This window comes from Centroberyx affinis, unplaced genomic scaffold (assembly GCF_046629955.1).
Source record: "Centroberyx affinis isolate AG114_WGS23_722 - 3 ecotype Tasmania unplaced genomic scaffold, CSIRO-AGI_Caff_v1 ptg002337l_1, whole genome shotgun sequence".
Classification (NCBI taxonomy): domain Eukaryota; kingdom Metazoa; phylum Chordata; class Actinopteri; order Beryciformes; family Berycidae; genus Centroberyx; species Centroberyx affinis.
In genome coordinates, this window is record NW_027280604.1 from 103,860 (window position 1) to 128,385 (window position 24,526).

At 43.5% G+C, this 24,526-nt stretch overlaps 1 protein-coding gene across 1 annotated transcript in view; it reads left to right on the forward strand.

Annotated features, from left to right (window-relative positions):
• LOC139655822 (thrombospondin type-1 domain-containing protein 4-like) overlaps window positions 1–24,526 on the forward strand; it is a 48,565-nt gene that overhangs the window by 17,973 nt on the left and 6,066 nt on the right. The window contains exons 7-12 of the mRNA XM_071533191.1: window positions 17,114–17,318; window positions 20,242–20,417; window positions 21,798–21,894; window positions 22,169–22,366; window positions 23,138–23,267; window positions 24,150–24,354. Of these exons, the coding sequence (XP_071389292.1) occupies window positions 17,114–17,318; window positions 20,242–20,417; window positions 21,798–21,894; window positions 22,169–22,366; window positions 23,138–23,267; window positions 24,150–24,354 (1,011 nt within the window). The remainder of the gene's footprint in view (window positions 1–17,113; window positions 17,319–20,241; window positions 20,418–21,797; window positions 21,895–22,168; window positions 22,367–23,137; window positions 23,268–24,149; window positions 24,355–24,526) is intronic.

A 24,526-nucleotide genomic window follows, 5' to 3' on the forward strand; every position in this document is an offset into this window, starting at 1 on the left:
ATTGAAGAGATAGTTGAGCACATTTTATGCCTCAACGGTTTGTTTGGAATGTCAGAGATCTGGAGATCTTAATGTGTGGCCAGCGCTCACTGGGCGCCGGGAATTTATGGTCATTTGAGAGTAAGATAAGAGAAGAAAGGCTAGGCGTGTGAGTGTTGGGGCATGTGTTTAGGTGTGTGTGCCGCCATTCACACTTGTATGTGTTTATAAGGGTGTTTGGGAGTCTCGCTTGTACATGCACATTTATAAATATGTGTGTGTTGGTGAGTATGTTTGTGCGTGTGCATGCATGCGTGTGCACTTGCACGTGTGTGTTTGTAAATGTGTGTGTCTCCGTGACTAAGAGAGTGTGACGGAGCTGTAGGTGGCCTGCTGCTAAGGGTCAAGCCCCATCATAAATTCTTATCTAATGACTTCTAATAGCTTCATCAATGAAAGGCTGTTAACAGGTGTATAAAGAAACCCAAACACACAGAGAAAAATAAGTTAACATGGAGCTTATCTAGTCTATATGTTCCTTTCTCTGTCTGTCTTGTGAGTCAGTCACAGTCCTGTGCTTCACAACAGCCACTTGTTGATGTCAAGATAGAGCATGAGGCTTGGAGCCTCTATCATAGGCCTCGGTTTGTGTCTGCTATCAGCTTGCACACAATTTTTAGTCATCATCCCCTGTAATGAAAAAAGAGGTTGTCATGCTCAGCCCTTTATCCCACTTGCACGAAAACGTATATCAAGAGAAAAGACAAAGACAGTGAGCGAACAGGGACACTTGGCCTTTTTGTGGATGGTCAACAAGCTTTTCTGCTAAGAAAATTTAGCCACGGTTATCGGCCATTAACAGCCAATCAGGTTCTCATGCTTATTGTTTCCCTACCGATGTGATTTTGTTCTATGGACAATAGTTCCACCTGGTTAGGGCAAAATGGATCATGGAGCTTTGAATGGAGCTGCAGTGATAGTGTATGGCAGTGGTGTCCAAACATGTGCTATCGAGAACCATGCAGGTTTTCATTCCACCAAGCACAACAGCAGCTGATTTCACTGATTAGTACATCTTCAACTAGAGGCAGGGAATCAATCACTGACATCAGCTGCTGCAGTGTTTGGCTGGAATGAAAACCTGCACACACACGGCTCATGAAGGCACACGGTTGGAGACCAGTGGTGTACGGTAACTGCTCTATTCCTACTCCTCAGGATGACTCTGTCATTCACCGTCAGCTGGCTTTATGAGCGAAGCAGGCCAAAGACAAATAGCGACAGCAGCCACCCCCCCCCCCAGCCCCACCTTGCCCCTCCCATCCCCTCCCCAGCGCTAATCCCCTTCCCACCTGCTTTATTCATCAACCCGGTCCTCCTCCACTCCTCTCCTGCCTTCCTCAGTCGAATACATTGCTCGGAGGGAACAATCATGGGACCTACATGCCTGGCCTTGCTGGCTAATATCTATCCCAGATGCGCAAAAATCATGTGTTTTTTCTTCCCCCTCACTACCTTGCTTAACTCTTACTGATCTAGTTGAGTCAAAAGATTTTTAGCTGCGACCAGCAGCTCTATAGCTCGCTCTGTTGGTCGGTCTGTTGGTTGGTTGGTCCACAAATATTTCCGCTGTTGTGAATTTGCGCTTGTTGTGTAGAGTGTAGACTGATTGGAGGAGGTGTATGAAAATGTAAGGAAATGTTGGAAAATAAGATTTGAAATGCAATCTTGCATATGGCTGCTAACATGTGGAAGTACAAATCATGCTTGAGTCCTGCATCCGCCAGTCCCACAGTCCAGTGTGAGCATGTATAGAGCATGTCGTTAGCACTGCCAGGGTTAGGGGTTCCATTCCCTGTGTAACTCAGTGGGTAGAGCAAGGCACTACCGCTGCTAGGGAGATTTGTTGGATTCCCACTGAGGCAGCACATGCTAAAAATGTATACACTTATGGTCCTGCTAATGAGCTTTGGATTGAAACGTCCACCGAATGGCTTATGTCAAGAGAGCCTGGAAATTTGACAGTGAATAAGAATGGGAGCTATTGTATGAGCGTCTGTCTGCCAGACCCTGACAGTGTACAGTAATGTTGAGCCCACCTGCTGTAGAGCACGACTCTGATGTGTGTGGGTTGGAGACTGGAGGAATCAGGCGCCTGGAGCCAAGGTTGCTGCGGGGCTGACCCGCTTGTAAAGGGAAACAAAGGCCCCAGGGCGCAGTGGAGATTCAGTCTGGCCCCACCCGACCTCCGGGCGTTATGCCTCCATAATGAGATCTGTCCAGATCAGAGGCCGATCAGGGGAGCTGTAGACGATGTGTGTAAGTTTACCGTGACGGATGGGCTGTTGAAAAGAGCCTTTCCCCTCCTACACGTCTGCAGCTGTGCTGTGTTGAGTGTGGAGATTGTTGCCGCTCAGTCACTCACTGTCCACGCTGCTTCTAAGTGTCTGTGTGTGTTGGGTGGGGTGCAGTGGTGGTGGTGGGGTTAGGCGGTAAACCCATGAAAACAAAACTGATTTAATGAGACATTTCAATGTACAAGTCTTGTGTACTTAGACATGCTTAATCTTTTGAGGCAAGCATATGCTGCTGGCAGGATCAACCAGGCCAGGTAGGATTTGTGTGTGTCTGTGTGTGTGTGTGTGTGTGTGTGTGTGTATGTGTGTGCATGTGTCAGGGGGGAGACCGTGCCAGCAGAAGCCACGCCAAGTGCAGGTGCGGAGACGTTTGTTTCTTGCTACTTTCTCTACACTCAATGTCTCTGCTTGCTCTGTGAAACAGCTTCACAGAAAATTGAAAAAGCTGGCAGCATGTGATTTATTTAGTACAGTACCAACATGCATGCTATTACCAAGCAAATATTTGGCTAGCTGTTCAGCTGACTTGTTAAATGTGTGAGTGCACACATAAATCTGAAGTCCCAAGCCTCATAGGCGGTAGCTGTTAATTTCACTGAAGGGAAGTGAGCTGTTTTTTTTGGTGTTTAATAAAAAGTTGTGAAGTCCCAGTTAGTAATGTCAAGGCACCTGTGACCCAAGGGAAGCCCTGTGTGACCCTGTGTATGCACTGCTGGTTGTTGTACACAGGCTGCATTTACAGCAGAAATCATTCAGCTGGTTTGCCATCTCGTTTTTCTCTCCCTCCCTCCCTCTCTCTCTCTCCCTTTTTTTTTTAAACATGTTTTTTTTCTGGCTTCTTGACATTCGTTCCAGAGCAAATTCTCTGAGATGCACTGCAGGATGTTTAATGTTCATGAGCTGAACGGCTTGGTAGCATTGTTCTCTTTAGTGTGCCTATTTGTCTAATTTGACAGAACAAGATAGGGCTGTGCATGGTTCACTGATTTACACCATACTTTGTGACATATGCATCTCATTACAGCCATTGTCTGTAAAGGTGCTGGCTGTATAATGGCTTCATTATATAGCCAACATAGTCTGTAAATACTGTGAAATGTGTCAAAATGTGGGAAATAGTCATATGTCTACGTATGTATGTATTATCTATCTATCCTCTTTTTCATGGTTTTATTGCTTCTTTCTATTTTTGTATTATATCTTTCTTTCAGTCCATCTGTCTCTCTCCCTCTCCTCTCTCCATCTTTCCTTGTATTCCCACCTTATGTGCATGGGTCCTTGGAGCATCTGAGACGCTGCGACTTTTCAGCATATGCCTATTGCGGTCTCCGAGTACCGCTTCAAAACTGGGAAAGTTTTCAATTATCTCATGGTTATTCCAGGCCCATGGTTGCAGAACTCTCTTTGTGCGCAGACCGGTCCGGCCACAATGCCCCCGATGCGCTCGGCCTGGCCGTATAATTTTATGAGAAAACCAACTGTCAGATATGAGGATGAAGAGCGCACTCCTTACCTCAGTGTGTCCTGGTGAATTAGGGTTTAATGTCGTGGAAACAATGGTGGCGCAATAGGAAAACCATATGATGAGTCGAGTCCTTTTGGCTCCAGCCGTTGCGCTTCCAGCTTTGCGACGTGGCTTGTAATTAAGTGCTTGAGGGCGCTCATGGAAGAAAGAGTGCAAAGGGATTGTATTGTTTTAGGGTTGTGGTTTCTGCACATTGAGAAAGTAAAAATATGTTTTTCATCGGTGGCTATTTCAACGTCAGAATGTCCATGAGACCTCAGAGGCTTATTATTTTGTTCCTTTTTCTGGTTTGCTATAGATGACAGGATTAAATGAAGAATGTAAAGGCGATCAACTGCTTAAGTGTGGATTTCTGTTGAGATGCTCTTGAAATATTCATTTTATTGAGGTCCCTACAAGACGCCCAGGCCCACCTGCCTATTATTTCCATGCTGGTCTGGCTCTGATGGTTTTGCTTATCCATTCATTTCAACCCTGCGAGAATTTCCTTCCTCCTCTTACTTTCTCTGTGTCATGTTGAAAATATTCCCCAAAACTTCCTCTCTGACTTCCAATTTACTGTCAGCAGTGGCTGCCGCACTCTTCTCTCTCCCTCCTTTCCCTCCCACCCCTCTCTCCCTCCCACTCGTTTTCTACCTCACACTCTCCCTCCTCTAAAAAAGCCCCAGCACCCCCACCTCCCCCAGCTGCGCCTCCCCCAGCTCAGTTTACAAGGGAGCGCGTAGAGATCAGCTCTGTAGTGAGAGGGTTTTTTTGGCATTCTCAGTGCTACAGAGGCAAGAAAGAAGCAGCCAGGAGCAGCCGCTGGACTTGTGTGGACGCCTGAGTGACTGAGCGCCGGTCTGTCAGAGCCTGACTTGACTGAATGTTGGTCTATCATCACATGAGAGAATGCTGTCAGGACTGGTTCTTCTGCTGCTCGTCTGCCTCCACGTGCGGGTGCAGGGGAAGCCATGGTCACAGGTAGGACCCAGTTCACCTCCGCAGGGTCCTGGAGGAACCTGGGAGAGACCGGGTATTCCCTCTGATGCTAACACTCCACTTGTATTCCTCCTGTAAGAATTACACTGTGTGACGCATTGCTGCATGTATCCAAGTTGAGTGATAGGTGTAGCCTGAGGTCCACAGTTTGTGCTGCTTTGTGCTTCATGTTGCCCTTGTACAATTTACTGTGTTAGTTTGGAAGTTGTCAATATGTTTCTGCACCATTGTCACCAAGTCCCTGTGCGTTTATTGGGTGATCAAACTGGCTGATTCAGATATCTAAAGCTAGTGATTATTAGATGCAAGTATGGCTGTTACTGTTTTCCAACCATGGCTCAGATTCTAGTGGTTCTAAGTAGCACTGGACAGCGTCACTCCATAACTTGGACCGTCAGTGTAGCCCCAGTGTGATCCCCATGATCCTGTGGTCCAGCTACTGAGTGGAGGTATTTACAGTATGGCTGTTTTCACAGTGGCTCTGCTTGCTCTCGGAGCTGTTTATTTTTCCACAGCACATTCGCAGGCTGCTTGTGGGATTAGATTTCCCTCTTAGTGGAAGACTCAGTGAGTCAGGCCTGTCCTGGGACTATAAAGATGTACTTGGAATACATCGGGAACTCTATTAGGGATCGACTGCGCGCCTGAATTAGCCTGTCGCTGCCTGTAGCTCGGCTCAGCTGGTTGTAGCTCATCTGTGTTTCCTGATGATTAATGGGGCTGGTGTGAGGTGCCTGAGGTTGTTACTGCAAGCTTGTGATGTGCGAGGGTCTGGATGAGGATCCCTTGTACCTATTTTATATGACTCTGTACTATATAGTAGTATAGTATATATCTATTTTGTATAAATGTCTGAATTTACCAATACGCAGGATCTGGTGTGAGTGTTCCTTGTGCTATTTAGGATGATCATGTATGACCGATGTAGAAACATATATTGGATGTTAGAGGAAGGGGGGTTGTATAAGAGTGGGCATCAAGTAGGAACCTCCCATCACAGATGTTTGGTTGAATTAGGCCCATGCCATCACCAGAAAGACTAACACTGCTCACCTAAACTACACCTACACTAGCCTGACATTTCACCTGCACATAGGTTAACATCTAGTCCACAACATCACACCCAATGATGTCCTGCTATAGGATTGAGTATATCAGGTCTTGTCTATTTTATGTGAAGATGCTGGGGCCAACTGTGCTCAGAGGTCTATGGTATTTTTGTTAGAGCAACAACCTGTTTTATACCCATGTCACTGGCACACATCCCAAAGTTATTTCACGACCACAACTAGCGCGTCTCCTGTCAGAACAACTCTCAAGATGTTTGTGGCACTGTTCCTTTTGACACTTCATAAACAGAGAGACGTAGAGCTTATTAGCCATTTAAAGCGTTGGTTAATCACATGTTCTGTAGCAAGCCCTCCTTCTTTCAACGTGTGCCATCAACCTATGCCATTTGGTAGACGTTCTCATGAGTGCAAACCTTTTTAGGCAGCCCCAGTGGGAATCAAACCCCTAATCCTAGCGGTGTTAATGCCATGCTGTACCAATGCCCACCAGAGAGCGTGCCATTCTGTTCCCAAAACAGTCCGTCCAAATCAGAATGGTGATGTCAGGAGAAACCCTATGCGTTTTAATGGCTGTAGAATCAACACGCTTGGTGCTATTTCCGAGTGCTTTACAAGCATTGGGCTTTTATGGAGACGCTGTGCCCTTGGCCCCAGGCTGTGAGAGCAGACTGTGGTGCGGATGAGGCCTCTCGTTACTGTTGGGATCAAGGGTCTCCGCTCATGCCTATGTCTATCTGCACGCCTGGCTGCAAAAACCCACTCTCGCAGCTTGTAGAATACAGATATGAAGAGTTTTGTTGCAAAATGACGCCTACTCCTTTGACACCTACTCCTACAAAATGATTGATCATGTACAACCAAAAGAAATGGTACTTTTTAAAACTACTACTCTCCGCCTGGTATACTTGTTTATGCGACCAAACACTTTGGAAGGTAACAAAACATTGTTCCGGTGTTCTTCAAGGCTTGTTTCTGTGCAGTGGGCTGGTGGTGGAAATTGGCTTGTAAATTCGTGGAACCACCAACCACTGTTGGTGGAAAAGTCTAGTTTCCTGCCCTGATCATCTCTTCCTAGTTAAATAATCTCAGCTTGTTCTGTATACCCGCTTTGGTTTCACAGATATTGTCATTGATTTGGGGGAAATGCTGTATTGCGGGGAGAGTAAAGCTGAGTTACTTCTATCCAAAAACACCAGAACCTTGTGTTTCTGTTTGTGGTTACAAGCCATGGTTAGCCTTCTAGCCCATGATACCAGTTCCAGAAGTGAAATCTGAGGAAAAGAACAAATTAAATAAGTCTGCTAGACCTGAGCTATACTGGAAATCACATCTTCCTTATATATGCATAACGCTGCCAGAGTTAGGGGTTCAATTCCCTCTGGGGCCACCCACACTAAAAATGTATGCTTATTGTACTGTAAGGAAATTTGGATTAAAATATCCACCAAACGAGTGTGATGGTCCATTTGAATATTTATTTTTGTTAAACTAAATAGTTGATCAAGTACACTTGCTTGGGAGGTTTAGAGCATAGTATTGGATTGTTTTACAGTTCTTCAGTGAAAGCTTCAGTAACTCCATGCCAATTTTTCTTCCACAATATAAGCATTACAGACCAAAAGTGGTTTAAATTCCTGATCGCATTTCAGTGCTGCAATGTACGGAAAATGGAATACAATAATGTAAGTGGAACTGAAAAATGCAAATGCTATAGATATTACACTGAATGTACAAATAATTATGGACATCTTCCTGATATTGAGTTGCAGCCCCTTTTGCACAATCCACATCTCAGTCATCTCGAAGCTTAAAAATCCTTCTCTAACTTGTGATCCTTTTCTGCTTCCCTTTATCTATCCTCCTTTGAGATTGGATTAGATTTAATAATGGCTTCTACCTGGATTCACCTCATCAATGTACTTCATGAAAAGAGTAGGTCTCCCTAATATCTTGTACATTCAGTGTATATTTCACATAGTAGCAAAAGGCAGTCCATCAGGGAAAGCAGTCCTTTGTTCTCTAAGCTAGTGATTCTCAACCATTTTCATATCAAGGATCCCTAATTTAGTCCACATTAGGGCCACGGACCCCCATTTGATGAGATTTTGTCTCTCACGACCCAAATCTGAGAATATTTTTATTGTTCGATATGATTTTGTCCAGAATTCCAAGACTATTTTTATTGTAGGTAGAGAGAAGCTATGACCAAAATAGTCTACATTTCTTCTACATTCTCTAATTGTGTTAAATTCTTGTAAATGAAATAATGCTGAAGTTTAACAATTCATCAATTTGCTGGGGACCCCCTTGAACCCCTCAAGGACCCCTGGTGGTCCCCGGACCCCACATTAGAACCACTGCACTAAGCGGTTCAGTCAGTCAGTTTATTAGTGAGAATGTCACATTTGAACTTGACAGCAAACCCTGGTCTTGGTTCCACAGATACAGATGTGTTTTGAGTGCTGGCTGTGGTGAAGGCAGTGTCGCTCGCTCCCGCTCATTAAAACCAGTTGGGATCAAAACCAGTTAAAGATCCACAGCATCCCAGCATGTGGGAGGCAGATGCTGGTAGCCGTGGCGACCACAACATACCCTTCACATGGACTGGAGGGGGTGGATCAGCAGACCATACACTATGATGTGAGCTCACCTCCAAAACACACACACACACACACACACTGCAACAGAAGCATACATAAACACACCAACTTGCCTACGGGTGGTGCACACACACCACAACAGAGGCATATACACACATTCACACACATATTGCATACAGGTGTGCGCATGCACACACGCAAACACACACACACACAATCAAGTAAACACACACTCTCAGACAAGCAAGCACACACACACGCACACACACACACCACAACAGAAGCATGCATAAACACACAACCTTGCATACAGGTGGTGCACACACACCCCAACAAAGGCATGTACAGTACACACATTCACACACACATCTTGCAAACAGGTGTGCACACTCACTCACTCACTCACTCACTTACTCACTCACTCTCTCTCTCTCTCTTACACACACACACACACACACACACACAGGCAGGCAGGCAGGCAGGCAGGCATTTAGGCAAATGCATACTTACACACACTCAAGCAGACACACACTCACACACACACTCGGGCAAACACACATACACACTGAGACAGACAGACACACACACACACACACACACACACACACACACACACACACACACACACTGGCTGCATTCTAATGTCTGGTGAACAGGCCCATTGCTGTGGATTAGCAGGATCAGCTGGCTTAAATAGCTTCTCTCACTGAATTTCTAATTGTCTTCTTGAACCATAATACTGGAATGGGATCCTTTTACTGGTAAAGACCATAATCCCCACCACTGGTAGGGCCATCTTCACCAGTTTACAGTACACTAATCAGATTTAGAGTCACTTTCACCACCAAGTACATTTACAGTACATGTACTAGGACTTTTCCCTGAGATGTCATTGTAGATTGTTGGTGTAATGGAATTGGTATCAGTAAACTACTAGTGCTACAACTGCTACAGCTATGACTACTAACACTACTCTTTCTTCTCCTCTTCTTCCTAGTACTACTATTACTACTAGTACTATTCCTACTAGTACTATTTATAGTGAACCTGCCCTGCCCTGTCCTTGCCCATTATGGCAGCACTTCTACCTCTCTATTCTGTATTTCAGTAGAGAGGAAGCTGAGAAAAGGTGAAATTAATGTATTGGAACAACTGATCCCAGCCAAGACACACAGATGGCGCCATCCCATCCAAACCTGGGTGAAATAGTATTAGTTTTGGCCTATTTAGGTGCCATATGGGGGTGGGGAAGCAATATAATCAGAGGCAGAAGTTTAGACAGTCATAGGAAAGTATCTAAATCATTGTAGCAGATTTGTAGTGACAACCTAAGTGGCACAATCTGAATTGTACTGATCGGTAAGCCCACCCAAATACTATTTAACCCTGATCTGCTCCCATCCTGACACCAAGTCACAGGCTAGGGAGATACAGCAGTTTTTGGCCCATGACAAGTCAATCTGATAACCGCCAGAAGCAAAAGAGCCTTGATCAGAGATAATGTGGGGAGGTTAGAGAGCCTGTACTCACAGGGGAAATGGTGGTTGTACTTAGGAAGCATTTCTCCTCATCTTTTGTCCGCTAGAATGCACACTGTAGCCCTTTGGATAGAACCTCCCTTGTGGTTAATTAAGTTTCACCACCAATAAAATGAATTCAAAATAAGGGCAAGAGTAATTTGGGGAAAGTCATTTCAGGTTTTCTATTGCTTTTATTTGATAAGCTGAGAAGTCTGCCTTATAGTAAAATGGCTTTACTATAATGAAATTATAGTATAATTTAAAAATTTTATGAACTACTTGAGATACGCTTCACTAAAGGTGGACTCTGTGTTCACTTTATCAGTTCAGCCTGGAGAAAACAGCAAAGCACTTTTCCTACCTATATAACATCTAAGTGTTTACAGTAGGAATATGTTTGTTGTACAGAAATTGCAATGTGATGTATCAATCAATCTATCAATCAATCAGATGGATGCACTGGGTGATAAATGTAATATTTGATGTACTGTAATGATTAGTACTATAGTGTGGCAGGCAGCTTCTGGTTCCCCAGACTCATATTGTTTTAATTGGTTTTAAAATTTTGTTAAAACCTGACATTGTATGATATTGTCTATCTTTGACATTTGTTGCATTGTTAAATAGTATTTGAAATGATTTTTCAGTCTACCACTAACTTTGGACTACCTCTCAGCTGTTTTATTGGGTTTGATTTTTCTGGCATTTTGAGAACTACAGCAGGGCAAGTTTAATTTGTTCCAGCTGATGAACCGTAACATCTTGTATTGCGCTTGATTTAAAACGCCAAGAAGTTTCAGTGTCACCACTGCAGATATGGAGCAGTGCATTGTATCTTTGATTGGTGTTAATCTTGGAGCTGTGTGCCACATTTTCTGTTTACTCTTATCATGACTTGTAAGTCTGTCTGTCTGTCTGTCTATCTATCTATCTATCTATCTATCTATCTGTCTATCTATCTATCTATCTATCTATCTATCTATCTATCTATCTATCTATCTCTATCTGTCTAGTCAATCTGCATAAGATCTCAGTAATGTCATTTCCACACTGAGACCATCACCTCCACTATAAATTCTTCTAGGTTGGGATGATGTTGCCTCAGCATTCTCCACCTGGAAGCCCAGTCATGGAAATATTGCATTTCCAGATGAGCTGGTGTGTCACAGCTGGCCAAGTCTCGATAACAGCAGTGGCGGATCTCCAAAGAGCTCTACCAGCTTCTCTACATGAGAAGAGCTGAAGACATTCCTGCGATGTTCACCAAACAACTCCCTTTTATCCTAGGCTCATAAATGTGTTTTAAAATGGTGCATTACTTTCATCTCAAAGTGCACTTTTATAGTTGGAGCGTAGATCGCAGTATCCCTTTAATCCAAAAGATATCTCACGAAGAGCTGTGCTAATGTCCTGCAAGCGTTCTCTAGACCAGGTTGTCTAGAGTTTTTCTTTATTCAGTCAGTAGGAAAGCTGAGCAGGAAACAGCAGAGACACAGGAGAGAAGGTTCTGGTGGGATTTGAGCCTTGGCCAGCATGGATACATGTGGATCCACACGTGGGGGACTTAACCGCTACACCACATCCAGGCTAAGAAAACATCCTTTTATTCATAACTTCTTCCATTACATTTTTTCATTTTTCATTTTTGTTGCAGCATTCAGACAATCATGTGATCATTGTTCTGGGCAAGACTGTCAGGCTTGGGAGGCTTAAGAGTCAAAATTGTAAATGAAACTGCCACCAAAAGCTGCGGTGACACAAATTGCCACATAGAGGGCTCTGAGGTTACTTAGGGAAATTTCCAGCTGATTCTTTGGTTGTTCACGCTGACTTCTTACATTTTGCTGATGTTAAAATCCCCTTTATGTCTGCCAGCCTAGCATGGCCTTGGCATCTATCAGGCTACAGTCTAACCTATGGTGGGAACTCTGGACAGAGCCGGTTCTTGACACGCTACTGTGGACATGGTTTCAGCCAAAGCCACAATATATAATTGCAGTATGGCACCCAATGTTGAACCACTGTCGCCCCACTACTGGCTTTGTTTACATAGTAATTTACTGGTTATAAGATATTCCTTTTCACTGTCAATTATCATCAGAGCTTGGAGCTGACAGAGCTTTAAATATATTTTTGTGCCTGTAAAATGTTAAATTCTGCAGTGTGTGTTAAATTTATAATAACCAGACATGTAGTTTGAGTTATGATCGGCTCTCAAGCTTAATAAAATGCATCAAGAACATATGTGAATACACACAAAATTTAGACAGTAAAATTGCAGAGAGAAAGAGAGCGAGTTTGGACTTGAGCCATGTCCAATATGTACTGTGCATGGTTTATTTTCTGGTGGGTAGTTTGTGTATATGGCTGCCCAAACAGCTGCCTACATCTGGATGCTGCTGATGCAGTGTAGCTCTGGTCCAGCCATCAGCATCTGCTGCCGTCAGTCAGCCCATCAGCCTTGGACTTGATCTCTCTGTCAGTAGCGGATCATTCTGTCCACCAACCTAAACACTGACCGACACCAAACTCACGCTAGACACAGAAAATAGTGTATGCACAGCCTAAATCAAACTTTATCTTCTATGCTGGGTAGTTTTTAGTTTTATAAATTTAGGGGTGGCAGGGTGGCCTAGTGGTTAGAGTGACTGTCCCAGAACCAAGTGACAAGTTCAATTGCTGCCGACAAGCATATAAATTAGACAATATAAAAGGTTGATAAATCAATACACACAGATAATTAATAAAAAACAAAAAAACAAATGTCTTGTGAACAGACCCTGCGATATAAAACATAAAACAAAAAACATCTCAATCACAAAACAAATATGAGTTAACTGCTAAAGTCACTACTGAACAAAGGAAAAAAGGAATACCTGCACACTGAATCCAACTCCCAGTAGGATAAACTTGTGTAACACTTGAGGCCAATGTGACAAAGAACTACAACGCCTGACGATGTCCCACTTGATGAAGACACACATTACCTAAAATGCACATTGTCTGATAAAAACCCACAACAGATTCAAACACTGCAAAAGTAAAGCTTGCTAGGAACACAATTCAGACACACACACACACACACACACACACACAAGCACACACACACACACTCTACACTACACTCGACCACACGTTTCTGCTTTGAGAAGTTCCAGCACCGAACAGACCCTGTTTTTCCATCGCATCTTGACGTTAATTTACTATAGACGAGGGGATGGAGGTAAAAGACCGTATGCTGTATCCAACATTCCTATTAGTTTAAGCATGAAGTCATTCCGACCACTCAAGTTTTATTCATATTTGCATTCCACATGTGGAACCACAAACCAGGCCCCCCACACAGTTAAAAGCGCTATTATTGCAAGGCAACTGTAACTTATGCCAATGCTGTCGGGAAGGGATTCAGTGACAGAATGCCGGTGCAACTGTATATCTTGACATTGTGCATGTTTAGTGTTAAGCGCTGATACAAACGTCTGATATTTCCCATCCTCTCCCACCCACTCTCTTGCTATTGGTTTAGGCAGTTATTCACTGCGTCTAAATCTTTATTTCAGAGAAGAGACGCCTCCGCACACATGCTACTGAAACAGCAAACTGGGAATAATTTTTACAATTACTCTAACTGTAGATCAAGAGGACTGTGTAAATCCTCACTTATTTCTTCATTATGATATTGAACAAGCGGTCTATACAACAATCCGGTTGCTCCGTGGGATACAGTGGCACAAATGACCTGAGGTGGTACTTTCTTACTGTTTGTCACAGTGTGTATTCCAGTATGTCACGTTTTAATGCATGAATTTTGTTGCACCTTTTCCACAAATATCACCAAGGCAAATTCCTGTACATTTATTGTACTTTGCAATTAAAGTGATTCATAAAGGCAAGTGAGCACTCACTCCCCCTAGTTTATTTTCTTTGTTCAGACAGTAGGAAAGCTGAGAAGGAGAGAGAAGGGAGACAAAGTACTGGCAGTGTTCGATCTCTAGGCCAGTGGGGGTAAACTTGTGAAGGACTTTAACCCTTTAACCATCTCTGGGGACTTCGGTGTCTGATTGTAATCGTCTGGTGGTGTTTTTTTGGGAGTAGAAGAAATCCACAGCGACAACTGCCTTTGGCAATATGTGTGCGAGTTCAGTTTTGCTACTAAAATCTCAGCAATTTGACAAGTTTAAGCTAGCTGCATTGTGTGGGAAAATACCGTCAGGATTTACTTTAAGATTAATGTTGTTTTCAGTGTTCCCCAGTTGACTGGGAGTCGACTCTACCGTCCTGACACATCTAACCATTTCCAGATGAAGGTGGGCTTTAGTGACATTTTAAAAATCCCATTACGGTTCTACTGAAAATGGGGTGTTTTCCCTCACCAGATGGCACAAACCACCCACAGAGAAAAGAAGGTGAAGAAAGCATCGCCACGGTCTCTGACTAAATTAACTAAAAAATCGAATGCAAAACTAAAACACGACAGATGCCTTGAAAGGAAGAAGCTAGACCTAGACTCCAAACCCGCCTCCTCATTTGTCATCCACACAGATTTCTGTTGGAGTTCCTCTGGGAAGAGTTGCTAAGGCTCTCGCCAAGCTGTGGCAGTGTTCATGTGTCCTGACACTGGCGACACCTCATTTTGATGGGTTCACAGTAAAGGTCACATTTGTCAGGGACAGCCTGGAGGGCAGATGTGACTGTTTTGGGGATTACTCGGGGACGGATTAGGATGTTAGGTGTTTTGTGCAGCACGCTGCTGCAAAGCTGAAAAGTTTGTCTTGACAGTTCGGTGATTTAAATGGTGCAACTGTCCAAATCACTAGATATCAAGTAGTCCCTTAGCTCTCTAATGCTTCCTGCACTGTAGGAGCTGGAGCCTCTTGGCTCTTCCCATATCAGAGGAATGAAAATCCTGTGTGTTTTTCCCTGAAGTCCACAGTCATATGATACTACATTGACAATTCAGATTTCTGTCAATAAATTACACTACTATTCTCTACTCCTACACTAATATGTTTTGATTCAGAGATTTTCCCAGCCAAACGGCCATAGATAACCTCTCAGCTTGTCAAGCTCTGTTTTATGAGAGGAACATTTTCCCCTTTCTCAGGCAAATGCTGACTAGCTGCGATAATTGTGTTGTTTTAGGTCGAAGGGATTTATGGTGAAAATGGAGACGCGAAAGACAGATTCATTGTGTATTCACAGAACTGACAGCCTTCCTCCACTGCCACAAGCAGCAAGCCTTTTTGCCTATTTTCTGTGGCGGATTTACTGTAGCCAGTCAAAATATTACCAAGTGTTTTACCGTGCATTACAGCTCTCTTTTGTCACCAGTGTGTCGCATTCTGAGATACTTTATCCTCACTGATCTGTAAAGCTCGATCATGAAACTGCAGAACATCTCGCTCCGTCTCAAAGAGAGCAACGCTTCCCTGAATGTGCATGTCCTGTGTTATGTTTTGTGATTTTATCCAGGCTTTATCCAGCCTCATGCTGTACTGTAGCATAATTCCACATCAGCCACAGAAGCATTTGCCAGTTTCGTTTTTTTTTTTTTTTTTTTTTTGCAGTGCTCTTAGTTTGCTGTTCCTTTCTCTCATCGCTTATTTCCTGTGTAGAAGGAGGCGCTCGCTGTTTGCTTTGGCCCAGGCGGTGTTTTGGCCCAGTACAGAGTGAGCTGCTATGGGTGTGTGAGAGCCAGACTCCCTCTCCTGAGTCCACCCTCAGTCCACCATCTCTCCCTCTTTACCCTCTTACTCTCTCTGTCTCTCTATCTCTCCCTCTATTACTCTCCATCTCTTCCTCTATTGCTCTACCTCTTCCTCTGCATCTTTCCTGCTATTCCCCTCTGTCTCCCTCTCTTCCTCCTTCCCTCTTTCCATCTCTCCCTCTTTCCGTCTCTTCAACTCTACCTTTCTCCATGTCTTTATCCCTCTCTTCCTCTCTTAATCTCTCCGTCTCTCCCTTTACCCCTCTCTCTCTCCCCGCCTCTCCCTCTTTCCCCCGGCCTGCAGCTGACTTACTGCTGCCCTAGTACAGCTAAGTTCATGGAAATAACCACAATCTGCAGAAAACCCCATTTTTATGACTGTCTACACTTCTTACGCATTTGTTTATGTAATTTATCTTTAGAGTTATGTTTGGCACCTCTGGACCACATGTAAAGCTCAGTAGCCACACGTTGGTTACTCTGTAAAAGGAGCTGCTGTGTTTGAATTAACACGTTTTTATGAACGTTGGGACCCAGTGCACACATTAACTCCGAGGAAAATATGTTTGCATTACAAGACAGCGCAGGCATAATACCTCAACTGGGATCAGGAGAGATTCACATGAGCGCTGCGTTTAGGTGCTGTAAAGCAACGTCTCTATGGGAAAGAGCTGGAACCTGACTGGAAAGCCTGGAGACTGGCTGCCGTCCAATCACAGATGTGCTTTGTTTCATTAATTCTGAATGACTTTCCCCATGATGCCCACTCTATAGGTTGCCTCATTGGCTAGTTAAGTCCGTTGGGGATTTGCCCTGGTATTGCAATCGCCTTGGCCAGGTGGGGCTGAATGGACAGTAGCCCAATGGGACCAGTTCTGCCTCTGCACCACCTATTTGCACAGCAAGTTGCTTTTACGGCTGGTTTTACTTAATTTATGGACTGCTGATTTGACTGTTCTATACTTACCATGTCCAGGTTTCCTGTAATTTATGACCGCCAATGTGACATAGAAAACTCACACCTTGGAGAATTAGGTGGGAAACTCTGCGATTTGATCAATGACAGTCATGCCAAGATTATGCCTCCTGGAAAGTAACAAGATCCCTGCTAATTGGTTGTTGTATTATTGTAGTTAAGTATCTGCAGGCCATGGAGTTCAATTAGCAAGTGAGACATGGCTTAGCTTTGCAAATATATATTCTTATGTCTAATTAACATTTTGTTTGACTAAGAATATTCCATCCACTTACACACATCTAATAAGCCTCACACCGTTATGGCTAAAAGCCATAACACCTGAAGCACACACTGCCATACTTCGGCTCCAGCTGTTCTGTGTTCTACTGCTTGTCACAACACTCTCTCTCTGACAGAGTCTCGGCTGCGATGAGTACCTCGGATCAGGCAAGGTGATGGACAAATGCGGCGTGTGTGGAGGCGACAACACCGCCTGCCAGCTGGTCTCTGGACTGTTTCAACACAGCCTGTCCAAGGTCGGCTACCACAAGATAGTGGAGATCCCCGAGGGAGCCACCAAGATCAACGTCACGGAGATGGTGAAGAGCAGGAACTACCTGGGTGAGAGCAACTAGCTGGAGCACCAGTCCACACAACGATGAATGTCTTCAGACCAGTTTCATATTTAAATTTTAGTCTCTCCAATGTATTCTGTTGCAGCTGTATAGACACATTTAAGGAGAGGAGGAACCAATCAGTGAAATAACCTGATATAGTTATTGGTTGGAATGAAAACCTGCAGACTCTCGGTCCTCCATGGCACCCCTGCATTAAGGGACATTAAGTAATATGAATTTATGACGTGAACACAAGTCTCTGGCACAACCTCCACCCCCCTTGAGCTACAGTGGCATGTAACTGACACAAACAATAAAGTCCCATTTTCACAGTAGAGACAAGAAACATAGCTAATTACAGCAGTGGTTCTCCATCCTGGTCCTCGGTACCCAGAACCCTGCTGGTTTTCATTCTAACCATCTAATCAGGATGGATTTACACCTGGGGTGCAAGGAGAATGTAATTAACGGCAATTAACTACATGCTAGGATAGAAAACTAGCAGCACTCTGGGTCCTGAGGACCAGAATAGAGCAGAGATCCAACAGAAACATCTAGTGAAGAGGTAATACAGTATATCATGATGCAAAATACTGTAATAATGATTTTGCTCTGTCATTTGCTTTTTTGGCTTGAGAAAGAGGCTTTTTAGCCTTTATAGCTGAGATGTGTTGCAAAGCCGGTCATTATGAGAAGGTGGAGGAGGAGATTGGGAGTGTTTTGATTTTCCAGTGGACAGGGAGTTTTTGTTCCAAAACAGAGTACGGGTGAGTGAGTTTTGAAAGTCAGAAATCTCAATACCTGCCAATGTAATTGTTTAATTATTGGTATTGATCAACAACCATATCAATGCCCTGCAGATATATTATGGTATGGTATGCTATGAGACAGTGAAAATGACTCTTACTTATTACCCCTTTAAAGATATTTTAATATGAAATGGGTCTGAAGCCATTCAGTGTTTTGTGTTTGGAATACTTTCATCTTGTCACTATCAATTTACCAGCTGCCTTCCAGCCTTACCATTAGAGGATTTCAATTTCCTTCCAGGTTTACAGTTATCACTTGCTGCCTGCCAGATTCCCCACAGCTCTTCCTCCATCCCGGCCCCAAAAACACATGCGGGAAAAATAGGGGTCTCCTTGCGCCACATGCTGTATTATGTTTCAGATTACATTTACGACACCAATAAAAAAAAGTTCAATCTTAAAATCCTGGAAGAGATTATTAGATTAGAAATTTATGAAATGTCTGAAGGGGGCAGCCTTTTTTTTGTGTTTTTACATGTGATGCATTTATTCTCCAAGTTACAGCTGTAAGCCCAGCCGCAGGCCGCAGCAGCCTGCAGCTGCTTGTAAAATTGATTGGATTTGTCTAATTAAAAGGCAGATAAACTAGTGGGGCGGCCACTTTTCCGGATTTCTCCAAATTGTATATTACCCGCCGCCGCAGTGGTGCAGGCTTTTATTGGAGCCCCTCAGTGAAACGCACTACACAGATAATTGGTGTCTTTTCAGAGGCGACACAGTAGTGGGTTATTTTCAGAAGTGACTGTTGGAATGTCAGACGTTGTTTTAATGAGAGCCATGCCACAGCTCAGCAGTCGGTTCGGGAGAAGGAGCGAGTGGCCCTGAGTTCCCCCCCGGCCGCTCCCCTCAGGGAAAGTGTATAAACAAGCTTTCATTAGAGGATCTTACCCCCCCAGCCTTGCCATCCTTTTTAATTAAGGTGAGGAATTTCACCACTCCCTAAAAAACTAGGAACACTATAAGGATGGAGGCCTCTCTCTCTCTCCCTCTCTCTTCTACCTTTCAAGTCCAAACTACTTCGTTGCCAAGTATGCTCTGCTTTCTTTAATTTGACCCAACTGTTCATATACACACAAACACACACACACAAGAGCTCATGCACAGCTACACACACACACGCTTTCACACACGCTCTCTCACATTCACTCACTCACACACACACACACACATACACACACATGCACACACATGCACACACACTGTTACCCCCAATCCGGACAATACTTCCCCAGTAAGTGAGTAAGCGAAAATGTATGCATAGACAATGGCTCCTTTCACTCAGTGAGTGCACTGTACATTGAAGTTGCTGTTTGAGGAGCTGTGAATCAAGGCAACATCCTTGGGATAAAATGAAGAGTTCATTCCAAACTGAGATATCTGCCAATTGGAAAAAAACAAAACGATGCCTGCTCGTACAAAATGCTTGGTGGCATGAAAACAAAGCTCATTATGGGTTTCTGTTAAACGTAGTCATCTCAAAACCTTTGCTTACACAGAATTATCTGTGTGTTTGAAATATAGACTGACAAATTCCAGGTAACAACATTTTTCCAAAATGGATTTATAGCTTTTTGGAATGAAATCCTACAAATGTAAACAGCAAAGAGGAGACAAGGACAGGAATCTAGCAACAGCCACTTACAGTATCCTTACCATGGCCCTGATGTTCCTCAATAGGCCTCTGTTCTACACTGTGCATCTCTAATGTGCTTTTAGTTGTCCAAACACTCTTCTACAAGCCTGTCTAACGTTACACTTCTAATGCTTTTCTAATGGCCTCTTGTCCTTAATCCACGGAATCAGCGGAAAACATCTTGAGAGATTTCGTTACAGGATTTACATGAAAGATTTGCCAGCACAAACACGTTGTCACGTTTATAAAAGACATAACTTTGAAACTACACGTGAGAACATTTATCCAGTTAGCTATCATTACTTTCTAAAGTAGGGAAATTCAGCTTCAGACTTTAAGTTTTTTTTTACTACATTTCTCATTACGCCTTAACGGTTTTACGTTAAACAACAATTACGTGGAAGAGATCATAGCAGTGGTTTCCTGTCCGTTTGAGCTGATGCTGTCAGTAGTGATTGTGCGGTCGTTCTGTCTGTCTCTTCCAGCTCTCCGCAGCCGATCGGGGCGATCCATCATCAATGGGAACTGGGCCATTGATCGGCCAGGGAAGTACGAGGGCGGGGGCACCATGTTCACCTACCGCCGACCCAATGAAATCACTAGTACAGCTGGGGAGTCCTTCCTCGCTGAGGGGCCCACCAATGAGATCCTGGATGTTTATGTGAGTAACTAATCAGCTTGGAGCTACAGATACCTACAATAGCTTATTCATCATACAAAACCTGACAAAATAGGGTTTCAAGACAAGAGTTAGTCCCAAGTGCCCAATCAGTACCTTGTTTACCAGTCAATAGCCCCAAATTAGAAGTTGTGTAGTCTGTAGATTAACGCTTAGGCTGGCTTTACACGGTGAAACTTTCATGCAACTTTAGTTGGTTGAAACTAAGTTGCAATTGAGTTGCATGGTGTAAAGCCCTCTGCAACGCACTTGAAACTTGTCTGAAACTCAGCCGCAACAGTTGAAAAACTCTCAACTTTGTGAAACTAGTTTCACGCAACAGCCAATCAAAACGCTGATAACGTGTCAGATGATGATGTCAAAAAGCTGAGCCATGTCAACAAACAAACGTGAGCTAGGCAAACTACTGTTGATGCGGTATCATTTTAACCGATTTCAACTGATTGATTTCAACTCGACAACGGCTTATCACCAAAATGAACAAAATAATAAAACAGAATATGGTCTCTTGGATGCTTCAGAAGGAGATTATCCTCATAGACTTCATGCACGGTTGGTAATGAAGTTTTTCTAAAGTTTTGATGAGAATCAGAGCTATTATCTAAAATACAATCACATATCAAGCTACAATTTCATACTGATGTCACAAGGTGGCAACAAAGAGCTATTTATTTATTTATTTTCCTTGAATCAAAGGGAGAATGCACTCACCGGAGGCTCATTGGATCAAGCTCCTTGAATAGAGTGTGAAATGATCCTTCACCCACAGACGTTTAGCCTTTTTAGGTCATGTTTTTTCCTCCAGCATATCAATAAGCATTAATGCACCGATAGCTCTCTTCCTATTCTCCGGGACAGCCATTATGAAACAAAGTAGCCAGCCAGTGCCAGAAGAAAAAGCGATACAACACGTCCAAATTGATATTATCCAGCGAGAAAACAACTACGAAATAAGATACAAAGATGCAAATGTAGTTACAATGACACTTCCCACTTGATATAATTTGGCGAGAAAACAATATGACAGATGAAAAATTACCAATCTAGCTAGCTAATTTTAGCGAAATAAACTAGCCTATTAAATCGTGTTGCATGAGACTGATTATTTTTGAATTGCTTCATGTAACTGTCAAGTTGCATGGAAATTATGTTTCATGCAATTTGCAACCTGCAACTAGTTGCGTGGAAGTTTCACCGTGTAAAGCCAGCCTTACCCTGTACTTCATATTTTGACAATGGCTGCATCACATATTTCTCATTTTGGAAGGGCACTCTTCAAATCATTTCTTGACCTTTATAAACCTTAAAGGGGGATAGTTTTATTTAAGGGTTGTTGACTGAATCCCATGTTCTTGCTCTCAGATGATCTACCAGCAGCCTAACCCCGGTGTTCATTATGAGTACATTCTCCCCTCTGACAATCCAGTCAGCCCTCAGCACCCAAACCACAGGCCAGATGGTGAGTCAGACCCACTGTCCATCCTGCTCTCTGTTCATCTATTCCATCCATCTTTCTGTCTGATTGCTCTATCATACGTCCATTCATCCTTCCATCCATCCATCTGTCCATTCCTCCATCTATCCATTAATTTAGCCATCTAGCCTATCCATCCATCGTCCAACCTTTTTCTATCTGTGGCCATCTATCTATTTTCAAGTCCTTTGGTCCATTTTTCTGTCTCTGTCTCTTCATTCTTCCTGACTCAGCCTAAACTCCTGTGTTCATGCCTTAGGGAACACAGTGAATGGGCAGGGTGGGTACGACCATCACAGCAACGCCCACCAGGAGGGCTACGACCCAGCCGGAGGGGGGCGGTACCCTCCTCGTCTCCCCGACAACCAGGTTCCGGCAGTGCAGCCACCCAGACGCCAGAGAGACTACAACTGGAAACTGGCTGGTGCCACAGAGTGCAGCGCCTCTTGTGGTAAAGGTCAGTCAATACAATTTGTATTACTTACGCATTTACATTTGAGGCATTTAGCTGACAATGATATCCAGAGCGGCTTACAATTAGTGCAACAGTAGAATAAGCTTAAATTCCAAGATTGCCAACATTACAAGCAACAGCTTTTAATGGACCTCAAGACATAAAATAAAACACTGGAAAATGTAGAATATGGGACCTTTAAGAGATCTGAAACTAAATCGTGGATTGTATAAAAGCATCTATAATTCAGTATTAGGAAGTTGATGTACATATTTTGTAAACTGGTGCATATTTGATGAACAGTAGTAGTTGTACCAATACCAATAGTTGTCTAAATACCTATACCATTTGACCTGATAATTGCCTGAGAAAAATAAACTCATGGGGCCAACATGCAACAGAAGTCAGTACGTCATCCAAATATTTGTAAATACACTGTAAATAAATTTTGGAGACGCTGCATCATCTCTAGAGTCAGGCTAACCGTCAAATTGTTTTTCTTATTTCCCACATTCCCTTGTGTAGTAATACAGAAGGAGCAGGGAAAACAGAACTGCTGTTGTGATAGCATTACTAAGCTAAGCAAACATACTATTTCACAAAGCTGCTATTAAAACATTGAGGATGGCTCCAGTTGTGACGAGTGTCTGCAATTTCTGTTTACATTTCACAGAGTGAGGCATGCAATTTTGTTGCTTATAGAGGATTCACTTATATAGATTCCAGGTGCAGGATTTGGTGCATGAATATGTGTCTCCTTTGTGTGTTTTTCAGGTTTCAGATATTCCATCTTCCGCTGCGTCCACCGGCTGAACCATGACCAAGTGTCAGAGGCTTTGTGTGACAGCAGCAGCAGACCGAGTCCCCAGGAGGAGCCCTGCAACCTCCAGCCCTGCCCCGCCTTGTGAGAGACCCCTCTCTTCTACTATCAGGCTTATATACACACACTGATGAATACATGCACCATCACAGTTAGTTTAAGGCATTCCTGCTTTTATTAGGGAGTGATTTGTGGAAAGTGACAGTGAATGCGTACATGGCATGTACACATTTGTGTCCACCTCCCCCTCCTGTCCTTCATTTTTGAGGTGGATATCAAAGGTGAAATCGATGAGGGATCAGAGCTTTCACTTGGTTGTTCTATTTCATGTAAAAAGCAGGTTTTCTCAGTCTTACTGTGTGTACATTCAGTGTGCACAGAAAGCTTCATCAGTGTCCTATGTGTATAAAAATGGCAGCCTCTGGGTTTGATGTTATTACCCGTACCACAATGCCCTAATCATAAAACATTTAAGGAATTGCTGAAGAGGTTTAGCGGTGGCTATAAAACTTGTCAGTTTGAATTGCAGACTTGTCAAAAAAGACATTTAAAACACTGTAAGCTAAGTTGGACCAAATGTGGAATTAATTTAACTCTTCCAGTCTCCAAGGAGCAGTAACCAAGTATTCAAACTGTCATTGAGAGGCAATGAAGAATAACAGATACTCAAAAGATTTTTCAGCATCACTGGCTGTGAGGACTGAACGATGTCAACACAGTGGGATGCCGTCTTAGTGCGCCTGGTAGACTGAGATTTCATAGAACCAATGTACAGTCTGGGCTGGGATGTGTTTCACCATCTAGTTTGTGGGTATATTCATTCATTCCTTGAACAGTTTGACTTGTACATGGGAAAACATGTCTTCACCTACACCTTGGACCTACTGCTACAGCGTGCGTAATCCGTTTCCTGCCTAAGACACCTTCCTAACAATGTGCTCTTGTGTTTTTTTTCCACGTGAGCAGCTGGGACATTGGAGAGTGGTCAGAATGCAGCAAGACCTGCGGCCTGGGCATGCAGCACCGGCAGGTCCTCTGTCGCCAGTTTTACGCCAACCGCACCCTCAACGTCCACACCAGCCGCTGCCGACACCTGGAGCGGCCCGAGACCGCCAGCACCTGCCAGCTGAAGATCTGCAGCGAGTGGCAGATCCGCACCGAGTGGACCTCTGTGAGTGGCAGCTAAAATCTATTTATCCCTGATTACAGCTTACAGGTGGAAAAAAAATTATATTATAAAACAGATAGTTCTGGTCCACTGTTTAAAAGATGTTTAAAACACCTGCTAAACACATAACTTAAATACTAATGAGCCAAACTAATAGTACAAATTACTAAGCATA